The sequence below is a fragment of the Geotrypetes seraphini genome, chromosome 4, assembly GCF_902459505.1.
Source record: "Geotrypetes seraphini chromosome 4, aGeoSer1.1, whole genome shotgun sequence".
Classification (NCBI taxonomy): domain Eukaryota; kingdom Metazoa; phylum Chordata; class Amphibia; order Gymnophiona; family Dermophiidae; genus Geotrypetes; species Geotrypetes seraphini.
Window position 1 is genome coordinate 186,139,082 of NC_047087.1, and position 16,572 is coordinate 186,155,653.

A 16,572-nucleotide genomic window follows, 5' to 3' on the forward strand; every position below is an offset into this window, starting at 1 on the left:
CGGAATCCTGAATGTTAACATTTTAAAAAAGAATTTTAGATGGTTTCCAGACTTATTTATTATCTTATTTATATAAGCTGTATGATAAATACCTGCTTCTATGCAATTAATTATCAGCATTGCCTTTATTACATGTACAGAAACCTGATCTAAGAGAAATATGTATGAAGGTTGGTTCTCTTTAAATTTTAAATATACTTATTCACTTACATTTCCTCCAGCTTGGATCCTGACCAGCTAGCCATGGTTGGTTTTACCTGACTTCACTCCTTTTCAAAAGAATCTGAGGTAACTTGACTGGTTAAATTTTATAAATTGGTATTAGTAATGTTGGTGCTTCTGTTCCAGAATTTGGGATGGCTTACATAAGAGTAGAATAAACATGATGAGTGCAACAGGAGCCAGAAAATTCAGAAAATATGTATTAATTTTTACTGAGATCACTTAACTTCAGCACCTATGGTAACTCGAAACAAAAGGAACAAAAAATAATCTAAGAAAACAATAAATGGTTCAATTTATCAGCAAAATTTAAAACCAGGAATATTTTTCCTTTACAGATCAGGGTTTTTTTCTCTTCCTGTATATAGCAAATGAAGTCTGTTCCATAGAAGCTTCTGGAAGCAGTGTAGTCTCATTTAACTGCTCAGCTCACCTGCTTCTGGCTTCCAACAAGGAGACTAATGAAAGATTAGGTTCATACCTTTGCTAATCTTCTTTCTTGTAAATCCACACTTTATTCCAGAATGATTGGGCTAATTCTATACCCACTAGGTCTATGTAGGAAGCATCAAATTCCAGAGACTTGAACTCCACCCCTTTCACCTCAGCACTGCCCCCTCAGGATACTAAGCAGGATTTTCAAAAACACACATTAAAAAGCAACGGTCTGCTAATGCAGCCATTTAAGTATCGAATCCAAAACCTTGAGACATTCTTAAAAATCTCACATGCAAATGAGGTCAGAGGACAGCAGTGAAGATTTCCTAATTTTCATGTGCCCATGCGCAGAAAAAATTCTCTCAATGCCGCCGTAAAAAACAACAATCCCATAGGAGGGGCTTTAGGCTTCCGGGCCAATCAGAGCCTTAGGCCCCTTCACGATGCATCCGGGGAAGGGCCTGAGGTTCTTATTGGCTAAAGTTGTTTAAGGCCCCTCCCATGGGAAGGGCCTCATACAGCCTGGGCCAATCAGAGCCTCAGGCCCCTCCCTGGTGCATCCAAAGATGCACTGTGGAGAGTAATTCCCATTTAGACGACACAGGCAGCTAGGAGGAGTGGGTCCATGTCCCCCCCGTTCTTCAACTTTGATGTAAGGGGGAGGGGGCGGCACAGACGGTGGCGGGGGAGTGTAGCGAGGCCGGTGCCTATGACTCCGTTAGGCCCTTATCCCCGCTCACGATAGCGCTCCTTCTGCGTGCTTCCCGTGAAGGAAGGAAGTCCTGCTGGTCCAAATTCACTCTCAGGCATGAAACACAAAATCAAAAAGAGTCAGTTTACTTTTCAGATACCAATCACTTTATTGGGATTTGAGGTCAAGGTTTGACTTTCAATAAGTCTCAGTTTCCAAACAAAAACATAAGTCCAGGAAACAAAAATAGAGCTGATAATAAAAAAACACAGTCAGCATTCAGCTCTCACCTTCATCAGGTAAAGTATCATAAACACGCTCTGCAATCCTATTGACTTCAGAAGAAAAGGGTCAATTCTAAAGTACTACTGCTTTAAAGTCAGTCAAGTAAGCAGAGTCAATGCTAACAAGCACTACTGTGCTGTGTCCAAGCCTTAGAAGTAGGCAGGCTTGGTCCCAACCAGTTCAATCGCAGCTGGTGGGGGAGGGGAGTAAGTGAATCCACAATTAAACTTTCTGTAGTACAGAATGCCACAAATGGCCCCACAAACCCAACCAGTATGGAAAGTGGATTCTCCCCACAGATTACTTCCCTCCTGCACACTATAACAGCCACAGTCCATGCAACCCTCAATGTCCTAGAACCTTTAGTTCAGAAAACAAAAACGTTTTTTTTTTTTCTTCTTTTTTCTTCTTTAAATAAACAAGCCAGCACAAGTCCCTTTCAGTTCCCAGCAGAACACCTTTCCTAAACCATATACCAGCAAAGAGATACTGTTCTATTTCACACTACCCAGCCCTGCCACTTAACTCTCCTCCATGAAGATATCTTCAGGCAGTCCGGTAGGCTCTAAACAGTCCATGGGTTCTGGCACTGCTGACTGGCTGGCCACAGGGTCTGTGTCTGCTTCAATCATTTCTACGTCCTGGAACTCAGGAGAACAAACAGGAGAGACCTCTCTCTGGGCTGGCTTGGAGTACACTGCCTTTCTCCTTCTCAGAGCAGCCTCTAAATGGTCAAGGTGAACACGCCCTGCTCTCTGAGGGGGAGGGGCAGCCTGCACAGTTTGTCTAGCTTTCCTGGGGCTTTTAATTATTCCCTTCAGCTGAGAGTTCGCAGAGGGAGGAGAATTCCTCTTAGGCTGTTCTAAGCTGTTCTCCTCACCTTCCTCTATTCCCTGGAGATCAGTTCCATCAGGAAACAAGGGCAACATAGATTTCTCTCTATGTTTGGTCACAATCCTATCCCCGTGGTTGGCTCTCTGTATGGCTAACCCAGGTTTAGCAAAAACCTGTTCTGGCACAAGCTGCACCTTCGGGGTAGGACTGTGACAGGAGTGGGCAACTCTTCTACTGCAGGGGGCAGAGATGGCAGCCTGAGGGGTTACTTGCCAGCGGGGGAGAGTGGGCATCTCTCCCACTGCAGGGATGGTTGGGGGTTAGTCATGGTGGGGCTTTTAGTGCAGCTGGAGACTGTGGGCAGTTCTGCCAATCCAGGAGGAGGGTAGTGTTTGCCGACGCTGATGCCTGGAAGGGATGTTGTAATGCAACGGAGAGAATGAGCATCTCTTCTGCTGCATCACAACACAGGGGTTTCTAGCAGTCTTGACACTTACCGGCACCCGTGGACCAGTCACTTTTTTTAGCCACCAAAAGTCGACGCTGCTTTTTAAAAATGGCTCGACATTTTTTAAGAATCTACCGGAGGGCTCATTTCAATGTTGATGAGCCCATTTGCATGTCAGTGTCAAAGACTGCTAGAATCCTCACTAAAGAGAGAGATAATCCCTAAATTATATACAGGCTAAATCACCAGAAAACAGTTTAGCGATGGCATTAAAGTTTTGAGAATCTGGGCCTCAGTCATAAAGTAACCAGGAACATCTGTAGAGGTCAAAGAAAATAGAGAGCGAGGGGTATGGGGACACTCCCCGACCAATAAGTCTAATCTGCTCATTTCAAGAAATGCAAAACAGCAACAATTGAACATAATTGAACCAGGTTAATAAACAGAAACTTGAACGACAAGAAAACAGTGCTAGAAGGAGACACTGCCTACACTGTCTGAAGGAGATGCCCTAACTAGGGCCCCACCCAGAACTAAGCATTAATCCCATTCTGATGGCACTCTTATAAAGATTTGTCAGAAAACAGAAATCCAGCCTGCCAGTACTTGGAAAGGCAGACAAGCGGCAAATCAGCAAAGCATAATGCAGGTTCCCAGAATAAAGTGTGATTTAAAAGAAAGAAGATTAGCAAAAGTAAGAACCTAATTTTTCATTCTTGTACAATCCCACTTTATTGCGGGATGATTGGGACATAACAGAGCAATGTTACCTCCGGTTTCACTAAGAAACTAGTCTACAAGTTATCGTTGCCGTGAAAAACAGTGTTTGCTTACACTGTGTGTTTTTGTGAAGTGTTGAAACTGTTTTGCTATCAGCATTACGATCCTCTTTTTAAAATATCTTTATTCATTTTAAAGCTAACAATAAGTGCAACATATTATACAAACATTTTACACTTTAAACAGCACTTAAATTCAATCAAATTATATTTCATAACAAATACATGTCTCTTCCCCCCTCCCCCCCACCTTTTATACTCACAAAAATTACAATCAACAATAAATTAAAGGTATTTCCCCACCCTGGACATATATAATCAAAAGGCTAATCCAATAATCACTCCTTACAGAATTTTGTCAATGGTTCCCAAACATCTTTAATTTCCTATAATGTCCCAGTTGTATGGCAGTCATACATTCCAGTTTAAAAGTGTGGCATAAAGATTCCCACCAGAAATTATAATTTAATCGGTCCCAGTTTTTCCAGTTCTTTAAAATAAGTTGTATGGGAAGTTATTTGGCTTTTAGCCCTCATTAACGTGCCAAATAGCACTGTATCAAATATCAATGCCACTGGATTTTCCAGTATTCTATTGACTTGACTCCAAATGGATCGCCAAAAGTTAAGTATCAAGGGACAAAAGAAGAACAGATGATCTATTGTCCCTATATCGAGATGACAATGCCAGCATCTATTTGACCTAGAACTATCCAGTTTTTGTAATCTAACAGGGGTCCAAAAACTTCTATGTAACAAAAAAAACCAAGTTTGTCTCATAGATGCTGGCACCGTACATCTCATCCTCCAAGTCCAAATTCATGACCATTGAGACGCAGAGATCTGCTGCTTTATCTCAATGCTCCAAATGGCTTTAAGACTAGTTTTTGGTTTCTTATTCATATAACCAGATATTAATTTATACCACTGGGTGGCCTGATGTCCTAGGATAGGGATGTCCAACCTGCAGCCCAAAGGCTGCATGCAGCCCCGTGAAGTATTTTGTGCGGCCCTGGTTGAGGGCGATGCAGTGTTTTCCTCTGCTGCCTCTGGCTGTTTACCATCTTGCAGGCTCCCTCCTCTGTCTTGCTGCAGCGTTTGCACAGCCCCAGAAAATTTTTTTTTGGCCAATGCGGCCCAGGGAAGCCAAAAGATTGGACACCCCTATCCTAGGAAATCCATCTGGAAGCAGAGGACTGGCAAGCTATACTGATTTTTTTAGATTTCACTAATCGGAGAACCCCTTCTGAATGGCTTGCTTCAACTGCAACCATTTACAAACTTGAGGCTTTGCTATGCCAAATAATTGTTGCAGTCGTGAAAAATCAAGCATTTCCCCATCTGATAAAACATCACCTGTCTGCATCCATTGCTTCCAGAAGATCCCAGACTCGCCAATTTGAATCTTGGAGTTTAGCCTTAAGGATTGACATGTAGACTTCTCTACTGGAACATCTGTTAAGTTGTTAATAAATTTCAAAGTTTTCCAGGTATCAAATAAAATACAATTGTTCTTAACATATCTAGGTAACTTGATACTTAAAACATGACACAATCGCATTGGACCATATATATATATTGTGGCCGGGCCAGTTCCCGAGTAGATGGGAAGCCCGCCGCGGACCACAGGCAGATTTATGTAGCGCCTTTTGTATGGCTGGCAGAAAGAAAAACCAGGAAAAGGATTTTCAGAAAAAAAATGGCTCTCCGGTTTATTAACACTTCCAGGAATAAGGTAAACAAAAATTGGTCCAACAAATCAATATTCCATAAGTCCATTAAAGCAATCACTCTTGCTCCAGTGTGGGCTACCCACTCTGAGTGTTATACTGGGCACCCCCTCACAGTCTTTATCAGCAGAAAAAAAAAAACGTATTCAAAACATACATTCAAAGGTGTGCTCAGTTTTCTTGGACCCACGCCTTCCTCCTGGGCAGGCTGGCAATTCCCAGCCAGTGTTCCTTCGTTCACACAGTCAGTCACTCCTGCTGCTAGCACACGTTTCTTCCCCCCAATTGTCTCCCTCCCAGAGGGAACCAAAACTCAGAACTTTCCCTCTGTAGTCTGTGGGAGTTCACTGGAAAGCCTGGCAAACAGACTTCCTTGAAATTACCCTTAATTTAGGTAGAGCTGCTTCTGCCTTGTGCACAGCCGGCATTAGCTTGGGGATTCTCCACCAGCCCTCATATCTCATTCTTCCCCGGTATCCATGTCCTCCTCCCATTCATTATCATCGGGAACACTAGTCATTTCCCCCTCATTAGTCAGGGAGTCCAGGCTGTAACTCCAAGTCCCTAGCTTGGGCTGTTCCTCTCCTCCCCCTCCTTGCCTGCCTGTCAGCTTTTTGCTAACGTTTTCTCTCCAAGACAAACCTCCCGGGTCACCCTCCCAGGGTCTGTTGGACAAGGCAAGAAATCTCCCAGGGCTTACAATCTCTCTCCTGCTGGGCTGACCTCTGTATAGCATCCTGGGGCGGAGAACAGGCAAACTTTGGAAGTTGCCTTCTCAGCTGGTGGCTGGCTTCCTTTGATTGGAGCCAGCTGAGCTCCTCTGCTTGCTCTGCCTCCCATCTATTTGAGGCAGCTTGTCCTGGACACCCCGAGTGCTGACCCCACTCCCTCCTGGGTTGGTTTTAGGTTTCTCACTCTGAGGAAAGGATCGATAGGGGAGATAATTAGTTTGCAGTGCCCCTCCCCCCTGGCTGTTAGGTTGTGCTAAACCTTGCCTTTGCACCTTTCCTTCCTGCTGAGTCAGCTGTGCCTGCTCCAGGCCAGGTTTTCCGGAACCCCTTGATGCATGCTGGGGAGGTTTAAATGTTCTTTTCATTGGGACAGGGGCTTCCCTGTCACAATATATATATATATATATATATATAACACCGACTGTATCCTGAAATCTTTTCATATCAATGCTATTATGAAGCCATATGATGTCCGCTCATACTTTGTAGCATCATAATATAATTACCCCAAAAAATTTTGTATATGTGTTTTTTTATTTTTTATATTTTTATATGGACTTTCAGAATGTAGCTGGACCATATATTGTACCCAGCTACCTCACGTCTTCGTCAGTCCACTGTATTATTTATTTCTAACAAAACTGTAAAATCAGCCCTTAGCTTCAAAAATTCATACTGGTTTTCATTCAGATTTCATATATATTCTATCACTTTGATTCCAGTTTTTTCATTGCATATACATTTCATTTCTTTATCACTGGTTTAACCATATTTAATTAGCTACTTAGCTTTGAGGTTAGCTCTCAAATTTCATCAATGCCACCTCTCCTGACATGCATGTTTCAAACAGAAATTTTCTTCAGGGTCGAGGTGAACTGAAAAAAGTAAATAATTCATGTTTCAACTCTCTTATCAATCAATTGTTTCTTAAAACCATTTCAATAAAAACCCCACTGAAAATCGCAGTGAGTCCTCAAATTATCACAGAGGCAGGTAAACTTTTAGAAAACAGTTAAACGCGTTGTAATTTTCATCAGAATGTTCATCCAATGCAGTTTACCATAACATAGACAATGTCAGCTTATGACTGATGGAATCACATTATAAATAGAGAAAAAGATTTACAAGAGCTTCATCTCTTATCAATCGAGGGAGCAGTCATCAGTTTCAAACTTGGCCGCGGTTTGTAATCTGCCTGCTTTAAATCAGCTGAGTTCCCCACGTTTGTGCGTATGACGTCTCTTTTACAAGGGGGCCGACCTATCTCTAGGCAACTAAAAAACAATGCCGGAGGTTGTTATATAACAGAAGAGGATCAAATTATAGAGAGCCATTCTATTTCTTCATTGAGTCCCTCTGGCTCCAATGATTTCAACCGATATATCCATCTTTGTTCCTTCGTTGCTAAAGCTACCCAACAGATATGGAATCGATGATCCACCAGAGGGACTCAATGAAGAAATAGAATGGCTCTCTATAATTTGATCCTCTTCTGTTATGTAACAACCTCCGGCATTGTTTTTTTAAAAATTCTAAATCCTCAAGTTCTTTATTTGAATAAAGCTCGGAAGAATATAAAGCTTTATAATATTTCAAAAATTGTTTTAAGATATTTCCAATTTTAGAATGAGTTTCCCCTCTTCTCATCTTTAATAGCCACTATCATAACTTTTCTTTTTTTTAGCTTTAAGGTAATTAGCTAATACTCTTCCCGCTTTATTTGAGTTTCCATAATACAGAGCCTGTTGAGAAAACAAATCTTTCCTAGCCAGTTGAGAGGAAATCTCATTATATTTATGTTTAGCTTTTAAGAGGGCCTGTAAAGTAGTTTGTTCCCATTTCAAGGCCAATTGGGACTCCAAAACCTTAATATTTTGTTCCAAATAAGAATATTCCATTTTAAGTTGTTTTCTAACATGCGCCGAATATGAGATTATTTGCCCTCTCATGGTAGCTTTGAAAGCATCCCACAATGTTTCTAAAGAGATTTCCTCTGAGACATTAATTTGAAAATATTCATTCATTTTTAATTGAAATTCCTCAATAAAGTTTGAATCTGCAAGCAATGTGTTATTGAATCTCCAAACAGGTCTACTACCATCTTGTTCAGCAATTTTAAATTCAATCCAAACTCCACCATGATCTGACAAAATACTTGGATCGATGGTGGCTTTGATGACCTGGTATACTAATTTATCTGATGCAAAAACATAATGTATTCGTGAGAATGATTTATGGACATGGGAGCAGAAAGAAAACTCCCGAGCATTAAAATGAAGAATCCTCCATATATCTTTCAATCCACAGGATTATACCAAGTTATTTAACCCTAATGACTTTAGTATTTTACTGTTTATTTGTCCAACAATGGATCCATAACAGAATTAAAGTCCCCTGCCATTACTAAATTAGAAGCAGCCAGTGGTAGAATCAACTTGATTTGAATTAGGGGCATAGATGTTAAAAAGCGCCAGAATATATTTCCTCAAGCTCATATCCACATGGATCAATCTGCCTGAGGGATCGGCAGAAATCAGATTAAATGCAGCTGAGCATTTCCTATGTACTAATATAGCCACCCCAGCCTTCTTACCCACTGCTGGAGCGAAAAAGCAATGTTTAACCTGCCCCCTTCCAACTTCATTGATTCTATATCAGATAAGTGTGTTTCCTGGATATAATATATATCCGCATCCTGTTGTTTTAAAAAATTAAGTGTTTTTTTTCCACTTAACAGGATGATTGAGCCCATTGACATTTAAGGAAAACAGTTTAAGATTCATTATTAATTTTTAAAATTGTAATACTATTAAGATATTCTAAAAATTCATTTATCCCTAAGAGCACCTTTAGATCCATACATGTCCAGAACTCCTTTATAAACCCCCTTGTCCTCCCCCTCACCTAAAAATCACACAATTGCTTGAAAGTGCACATATAGACTAGTAGCCAGAACCCTCCCCCAGGCAACATAAGTATTTTACCATAATAAATTAACAATGATCTACCCCAATATATAATAATTAAATAGATACCTGGATAATTAAATAAATAAATAATAATAATAGTAAATGATTGAATAAATAAAGAGATAAAGATGATACATTAAAATACATGCCTTCTAGAATTTCAAAAATTGATGAAAACAATATATTTACTTGTACATATGTAAATGTATATCTATAAATACAATAATATCTAAAAGAATCAATCAAATCAGCGCTTTACTTAAAGGTTTCGTAAAATCATACAATATGACTTCATAACAAAATAAGATTTACTCTAATAGACTAAACAATACTCTTATCACCCCATAAAGTATCCTAAATTAATCCCAAAGTAACCCCACTTCATCTATTATTCATGCCTTTTGGAATTTCATAAAATTGATGAAAACACTATGGGCTCCTTCTACGAGGCTGCCCCTCGAGGCTAGAGTAATATTTAAATTCTCTTGTCTCTGCTTCAAATCAATCTTTGATCTGGCCCTTATGTACCTGGTCTCCCACTTCAATTTGGGTTGCACTATCAGGCCCTCACGTAAAATCCACTTATTTACCCAACAATAAAGGCCTGCCGTTACAAAAGATTCCTGGACATAACTCTAGCCTTCCAGGCAGGTAAACTGAACGACTGGCTGGGTAACATTATCATGCTCTCCTCTTCCTATCAAGGCTTTAGAAAATTAGTAAAAACGAAACTGTTCAACCGATTTATCACCTAAGAATTTGTTGTTCATTATCTCTCGTATTCTGTATACTGAATTCATAGCTGTTGCAATGTCCAGCTCTTTTTATTTGTACTTGCTTTCAGTGTACTTGTATTCATTGATTCTATATTGTAACTTATCGCTGACTGTCTAGCTCCTCTTATTATAAACCGCCTCAAACTACCATGGCTTTGGCGGTATATAAGAAAATAAATTATTATTATTAACGCATGGAATAGCGCACACTAAAATGCCGCGCACGCTAGCCGCTACTGCCTCCTCTTGAGCAGGTGGTAGTTTTTCGGCTAGCGCACACTCTAACGTGCACTAATCCGGTGCGTGCATTAAAAACGCTAGCGTACCTTCATAAAAGGAGCCCTATATTTATTTTTTTATATTTACTTATGTAATCATATATGTAATAATATCGAAAAGAATCGACCAACTCAATGCTTTACTTAAAATTTTCCTAAAATCATATTTACAACTCCAGAACAAAGTTCAATATATTCTCAGCTGTTCTAACCAAAGACGCACCATTCACACCAGAAGACCCCGAAGATTTAATATTTTCATCTCAGATGTTATGCTTTCGTTAACTCCATTCCCCAGTGAACCTTCTTCACTCTCCTCTGACGTAGCCATTACGTCCACTAGCATGCTTCCCGATTGGAGACACCAGTTACCCAAATGGGAGGGAACTAACCTTCTGTATTACCCCCCACTGGTCAGAAGTAGAATAGAGATTGAACTTTCTCCAATCATGAGGCAGAATCAAATGAAAATAAAGAATGCCCTCGTGATAACAGTGCTGTGATAGTTAGAAATCAGAACCGTCAAATATATAAAAAAATACTTCAAAATCGAAAAACACTGTCAATGGTCTCAACAAAACATACAAAAATCAAAACAGGAAAAACAAAGTCATCTGAAGCCTCAGTTTCCTGCACAGACTCTGAACTCCCCAACCATCACAGCCACATAGCTGACAAGATCTCTGACTGTCTGATATTATTAATAAGCAGGCATAGTGCAGGAATATTACATATTAGTGCTTAGGAATCCATAAGTGCCAGGAATATCATTGTAAACAAAATCAATTGGAAGTCAAATAGAAAACAACATAAATACTTACTTGAAGTTATAGTAGAATGTTCCCTCAGTCCATTGGTGTCTCTTGTTGAGACAGAAATTATTTTAATTTGTCAGGATCATCAAACTGCATAAATTTATCCTTATAAGTGACCCTCATTATTGCAGGGTAAAATAGTCCATATTTTGCCCCAATCAGCTTTAATTGTGGTCTCAATAATAAAAATTGCCTGTGCTGGTTCACTGTTGCCCTTGCAAAATCTGGGACAAATAATATTTTTGAATCTTTATAATTCAGGTTTCTTTTCTCCTTTGTCAGTCTTAATATCTCTATAACATGCTGGAAACGAAGTAAATGAAATATCAATGGCCTGGGGCTCTTCTGACTGTTGGATCTTTTTCCTGGGATTCTATGTGCCCTTTCAATTTCTAACGGCACTTTTAAATTAAGGGAGAGCATCTTTGGTATAAATTCTTCCAGAAAAACTATTACATTTTCCCCCTCCACTCCTTCTGATAATCCCAGTATCCTCACATTATTTCTCCAAGACTGGTTTTCAAATTCTTCCAAACATTTTTCCATGTCCTGGAGAACCCTGTGATCTTTTTTAAACTGTAACTGCTTCATTTCTACCATCTCCACTTGAGTTTCTATCTTTTCCACTCTAGTATGTACTATCTCCATCTTCTGTGCCAGGTTAGCCACATCCTCTCTCACTGCTGCCAACTGCTCTGAGTTACCTTGTAGCAGTAATTTGATTTTTCTCAGCTCTTCAACTAGCTCTGCCATGTCCATAGCATCAGCAGACAGGGGAATCTTGGAAGGTGTGGGCAGATCTGCTTTCAATCTTTTTGTTTTCCCTCTTGCATTAAAAGCCGTTTCCAGTTTGGTTTGCTTGGTAGAAGCCATTAATAAGTAATTTTAAGCTTTTACTTCCTAAGGGGAAGATTTTTTAAAGCTAAAAAGTCACAAAAAGTTTGCCTGGGGATGGGAGCTTCACAGCTACACTGCCATTTCTGCTGCCTCCAAGTTCCGGAATCTCAGCATTATGGTCCTCTTAAGCTCATCTACCATCTCAAATCTTTTCCCCTTGAGCTTCATTTTTATTTTTGTGGGTAAGGGGTATGGGGAACAACAGTCATGTTTGTGGAAGTCAAAAACTGACACACAATAAGTGAAGAATGGGCCAGTGCGTTGTCATGATGCAACACCCAAGATTTGTTGCTCCACATGTTGGGACATCTCTGTCGAACATTTTCTCTAAGATACATCAGAACATTCCAAATGACAAAGGTCGTTAATTGTTAAACAGTGATCTTCATGGATTTTTTTCATGAACTCTTGCCACATTTGCTTCAGTGATCCCAGTTGAAGGGCATCCGGAGCGTTCATCATTGTCCACGGATGTTCTGCCATTTGTAAACCACTTGAACCACTTGTAGGTTTGGGTGTGATCCATAGCTTTGTCCTCAAATGCTCTTTTTAACATTTGGTGGGTCCCTGCTAATGTTTTTCCCAGTTTGAAATAAAATTTCACACAAATTCTTTGTTTCTTCAAGTCAGTCATAATGCTGATAGCAAAACAGTTTCAATACAAGTTTATAAAAATGCACAGTGTAAGCAAACACTGCTTTCCACGACAACAATAACTTGTAGACTAGTTCCTTAGTGATACTGGAGGTAACATCTAGTGACATAGCAGCATAGCACATTTCATTGTGGTGGGAAAGTATCTTTCCAGGAACTTTTAGCTCGCATCTCATAGATCATACATTATGTATGTTTCCTGTGTTCTTTTTATTTGACATGCTGTCACTATATATCACTCTGAGCACCCAAGATCTTGCAAGCTCTATTCCACATCTTGCGGCACTTTGCTTCCATGAAATAAAAACTATTTTATGAAAGTCAAAATGGCAATATTCATACATCTACTGTAGGTACAAACATATGAGGTGTGATCAAAAAAAGGTGAATGCTGCTGCCGAGCGCCATCCAATAAGGGAAGTGGTGCATCCAACCTTAGTAACAGTGTGTGTCAAGTTTCAACGTGTTTGGTCCAGTCAGTCGGTTGTGAACTATGAGTTGAGAGAAGGTGTGTTTTATAGTATGTTGTAAATCATGGATCACGAACAATGCATTAACATGAAATTTTGTTTCAAACTTCAAAATAAAAGTGATAAGGAAACACACAAAATGTTAAAATTTGTTTATGGTGATACTGCAGTGACTATGAAGATGGTTGTGAATCAGCTGAAAATGAGGAGAGATTGGGGCATCCTTCAACATCAAAAACTCAAGAGAATGTTGAAAGAATAAGCAAAATGATTCAATCAGGTGATTGACTATTAGGGAAATTTCTGAGAATCTGAATATCTCTTATGACTCTGTTCAAAACATTTTAACAATAGATTTGAACATAAAAACGACCTGAGAAATGAGCAAACGGTTTCATCCTCCATCATGATAACCCTCTGTGTCATACATTTGCTTCTGGTATGGCAATTTCTGTCAAATAAAACCATTATGATGTGTCCTCATCCACCTTATTCACCAGATCTGGCACTGTGTGACTTCTGGCTCTTCCCCAAAGTCAAAATGACCATGAAAGGTAAACATTTTGAATCAATTCAGGACATCGAGGCAACCACGACAGAGCAACTAAAGACACTCATGCAAGAGGACTTCCAAAACTGCTTCAGAAAGTGGCAAGAATGATGGGATTTAGTGTGTTCGAAGCGAGGATATTTGGATGGGGATTAATGGCACTGTCTTTTACTGTAATCAATTTTTTTTTATTTAAACATTCACCGTATTTTTTTTTTAATCACACCTCATATTTGTCAAACAAATATTCTAGTAATATAACCTTCAAGGAAGGATGAACTTGGTGTTGGGAGGCCTCTAGTGGCCAGAGAAAGTACAATCTGATCTGTTCCCATAGGTACTGACAAAAACACACAGAGATTTTTCCGATGTTACAGCCATGCCTGGAGCAAGAAAGAAAATCAAGAAAAAAGCAACTAGTAAAAAGTCTCTGAAGTTTGAGCAGCGAGAGGAGATGGTTCCTGATCCTTTGCAAGCACTACTGGAAAGGGTAAGAAAAAACTCTCTGAGAATATTGGCTAATGTAGACAATAATATACTAGAAAAAATTCCACTATCACTTATTTTTGTTGGCCAATGACTGGAGCAAGGACCGTGACAACTACGCTGATCAACTTGATCAATTCAGTCTATCACCGTGCATAGGCTCCATTTCTGAGGCCCTTTTCCCGTTATAGCTAAAAAGTGAGTACCGTACACTTCTCTGAATAAGTGATAGTAGAATTTTTTCTAGTATAATTTTTTCTAGTATATTATTGGATCATATACTCCACTAGGGTTGGTTTATTTAGGCTAATGTAGACAGCCATGTTTCATCTCTCACAATGCCACAGGGCAGACACTGCTTATTCTTTTTCCACAGAGATCTTTATACAGTTCCTTGTATTTAGGCCTTTATTTTGGTTTTTATAACCCTGCCAACCTGGCATGTGCCTGAATTTGGGAACAGACAACTGCCCCTTGTGCCAAATTGTAATAGGCACTGGATCATTGCCTATAGTGCTATGCCATAGTCCAGACCAGCTGCCACAATGCTTGTTATATATAGCAAAATCAATAGTACCACTGCAGCATTGCCAGAAAGAGAAAATTTAGCAAGGGGTGGTTACCAGACCTCCAGCGCCAATTTGTTCTATGGTGCCAGGCCTAGGGATGAGACAAGGCACAGGGCCTCTTAGTGTGCAGGAGTTAGTAGGTTTCATACTAGGTTTCATACTAGAGAGCCTGGTGCTGCCATTTTACTTCATAGGATAGTTATGCGGTAAAACAGACACCAGGAGAGGAACAGATATGATATGGAAGAAGGGAAGGACCTCCCTCTCCATCCAGGGTTGTTTGTATGTACTCATGCTTCAAATCTATCCCTATAAGTGGTAGGAGGGGAGGAGGGTGAGTACCGTATTTTCACGCATATAACACGTGCGTTATACACGATTTTTACAAACCGAGTATAACCATGCACGTTATATTCGTGAGCGCGTTATCCCCCTTTTTTTTTTACATAGTTCCCCCCCGACGTCCGATTCACCCCGCAGGACCGCTCGCACCCCCACCCCGAAGGACCGCTCGCGCTCGAACCCGCACCCCCACCCCGAAGGACCGCTCGCACCCCCACAGCCTCCCCCCCCCCATCATGTAGAAGCTGCCTACCGTCGTCCTGCTGCTTCCTCTGCCGGCGGTCCTGCCCCTTCTCTTAGCCCTGCGTCTACACTGCTTCCTCTTCCGGCGGTCCCGCCCTTTCTCTGACGCCCTTTCTCTGACATTGTTGTTCTGGGGCCAGGCCTGCCCCTCTTCTCCCCAGAAATCACCTAATCCCTTGAGTTCCTGCCCTGCTAGCACTTACCCAGTCCTCCTGTTCTAGGTCCGTTATCTATATTCTTTGCCTCCGTCTTCCATGATTTAGCTGAGAAGAATAGGAAACAGCCCCCTTCAACCACACTGAATACCAACTCCTTAAGTGAGAGATGGCCAATCTTTATACACAGCCAGCCACACAAATGCCAGTACTACACTGCAGTATTTGACCGCATTATTTAAAACCAATTAAAAGGTGATGAAAAAAAAATATAGCCGCCGCTAAGCAGCCTCTTCGACCAGCAACATGATGTAGTATTGAAACCAAAAATGGACAAAGCTTCAAAGACCTTCTGTGATGAATAAATAAGAAGATAATTTAACTCAAATGGAAACCAACCACTAGAATGGTTATTCTGAAAATATTTGTGAAATACAGCAGTTATAAATGCCAAAATTCTGGTTAATGACAACTTCTGTACGTTTTTTTATTGGGATTTATTAACTGATTTTTCATGAAGAGATTCACCCAAAGCGGTTTACAATACATTGAATAGTAATCAGGTTAGTACTCTTAAGTTCCCATACTTCCCATGGTCTTGTGGACCGCATTAAATTCAATGGCAGCCTTAGGCTCTTAGGTTTGCCTGCAAATAGAAGACAAATTTGGGAGCCTACTATATGGGCCATTTTTAAAATTAAAGCTTAGCATGCACTAATGTACATTAACATGCACTAAATCATGTGCCTCCTATTTTATACCTTTGGGTCATATAGCACTGAGGGTCTGATTCTCGTTGGGCATGGCCTAACTTAATTGTTTGAATTGCTGATAAATAACACGGTAATTGACTGCATCATTTAAAACTAATGAAAAGGTGATTTTTAAAAAAAAAACCCAGCTGTTGCTAAGCAGCCTCCCTGACTGGCACATGTCTCCTTGGGAGTTAGTGGCGCATAGTGACGCTGAAGCCTGGAAGGGGGTGTGGTTAAGGGTGGTGCCAGACTTCGGCGTCACTATGTGTCACTGGATGCGATTCTGATTTGCCCTAGGTGCCAAAAATGTAGGCCTGTGAAACCATGGCCTACATTTCTGGTGCCTAGGGTTCTGTTAAGCTGCAATTCTGGAAGCGGTGTCTGTCTGTGATTGACACGCAGCAGGTGCCCATTTTGTAAGCGCCTGCCATGGCAGGCACATCTTCCAGAATCAGC

General features: G+C 40.5%; 1 protein-coding gene across 1 annotated transcript in view; it reads left to right on the plus strand.

Annotated features, from left to right (window-relative positions):
- Nucleotides 1–13,930: 13,930 nt before the first annotated feature.
- Nucleotides 13,931–16,572, plus strand: part of LOC117358968 (calcium-binding protein CML19-like) — a 50,677-nt gene continuing 48,035 nt past the window's right edge. Inside the window, exon 1 of the mRNA XM_033940959.1 lies at nt 13,931–14,056. Coding sequence (XP_033796850.1) covers nt 13,946–14,056 — 111 coding nt within the window. The 5' untranslated portion in view covers nt 13,931–13,945. The remainder of the gene's footprint in view (nt 14,057–16,572) is intronic.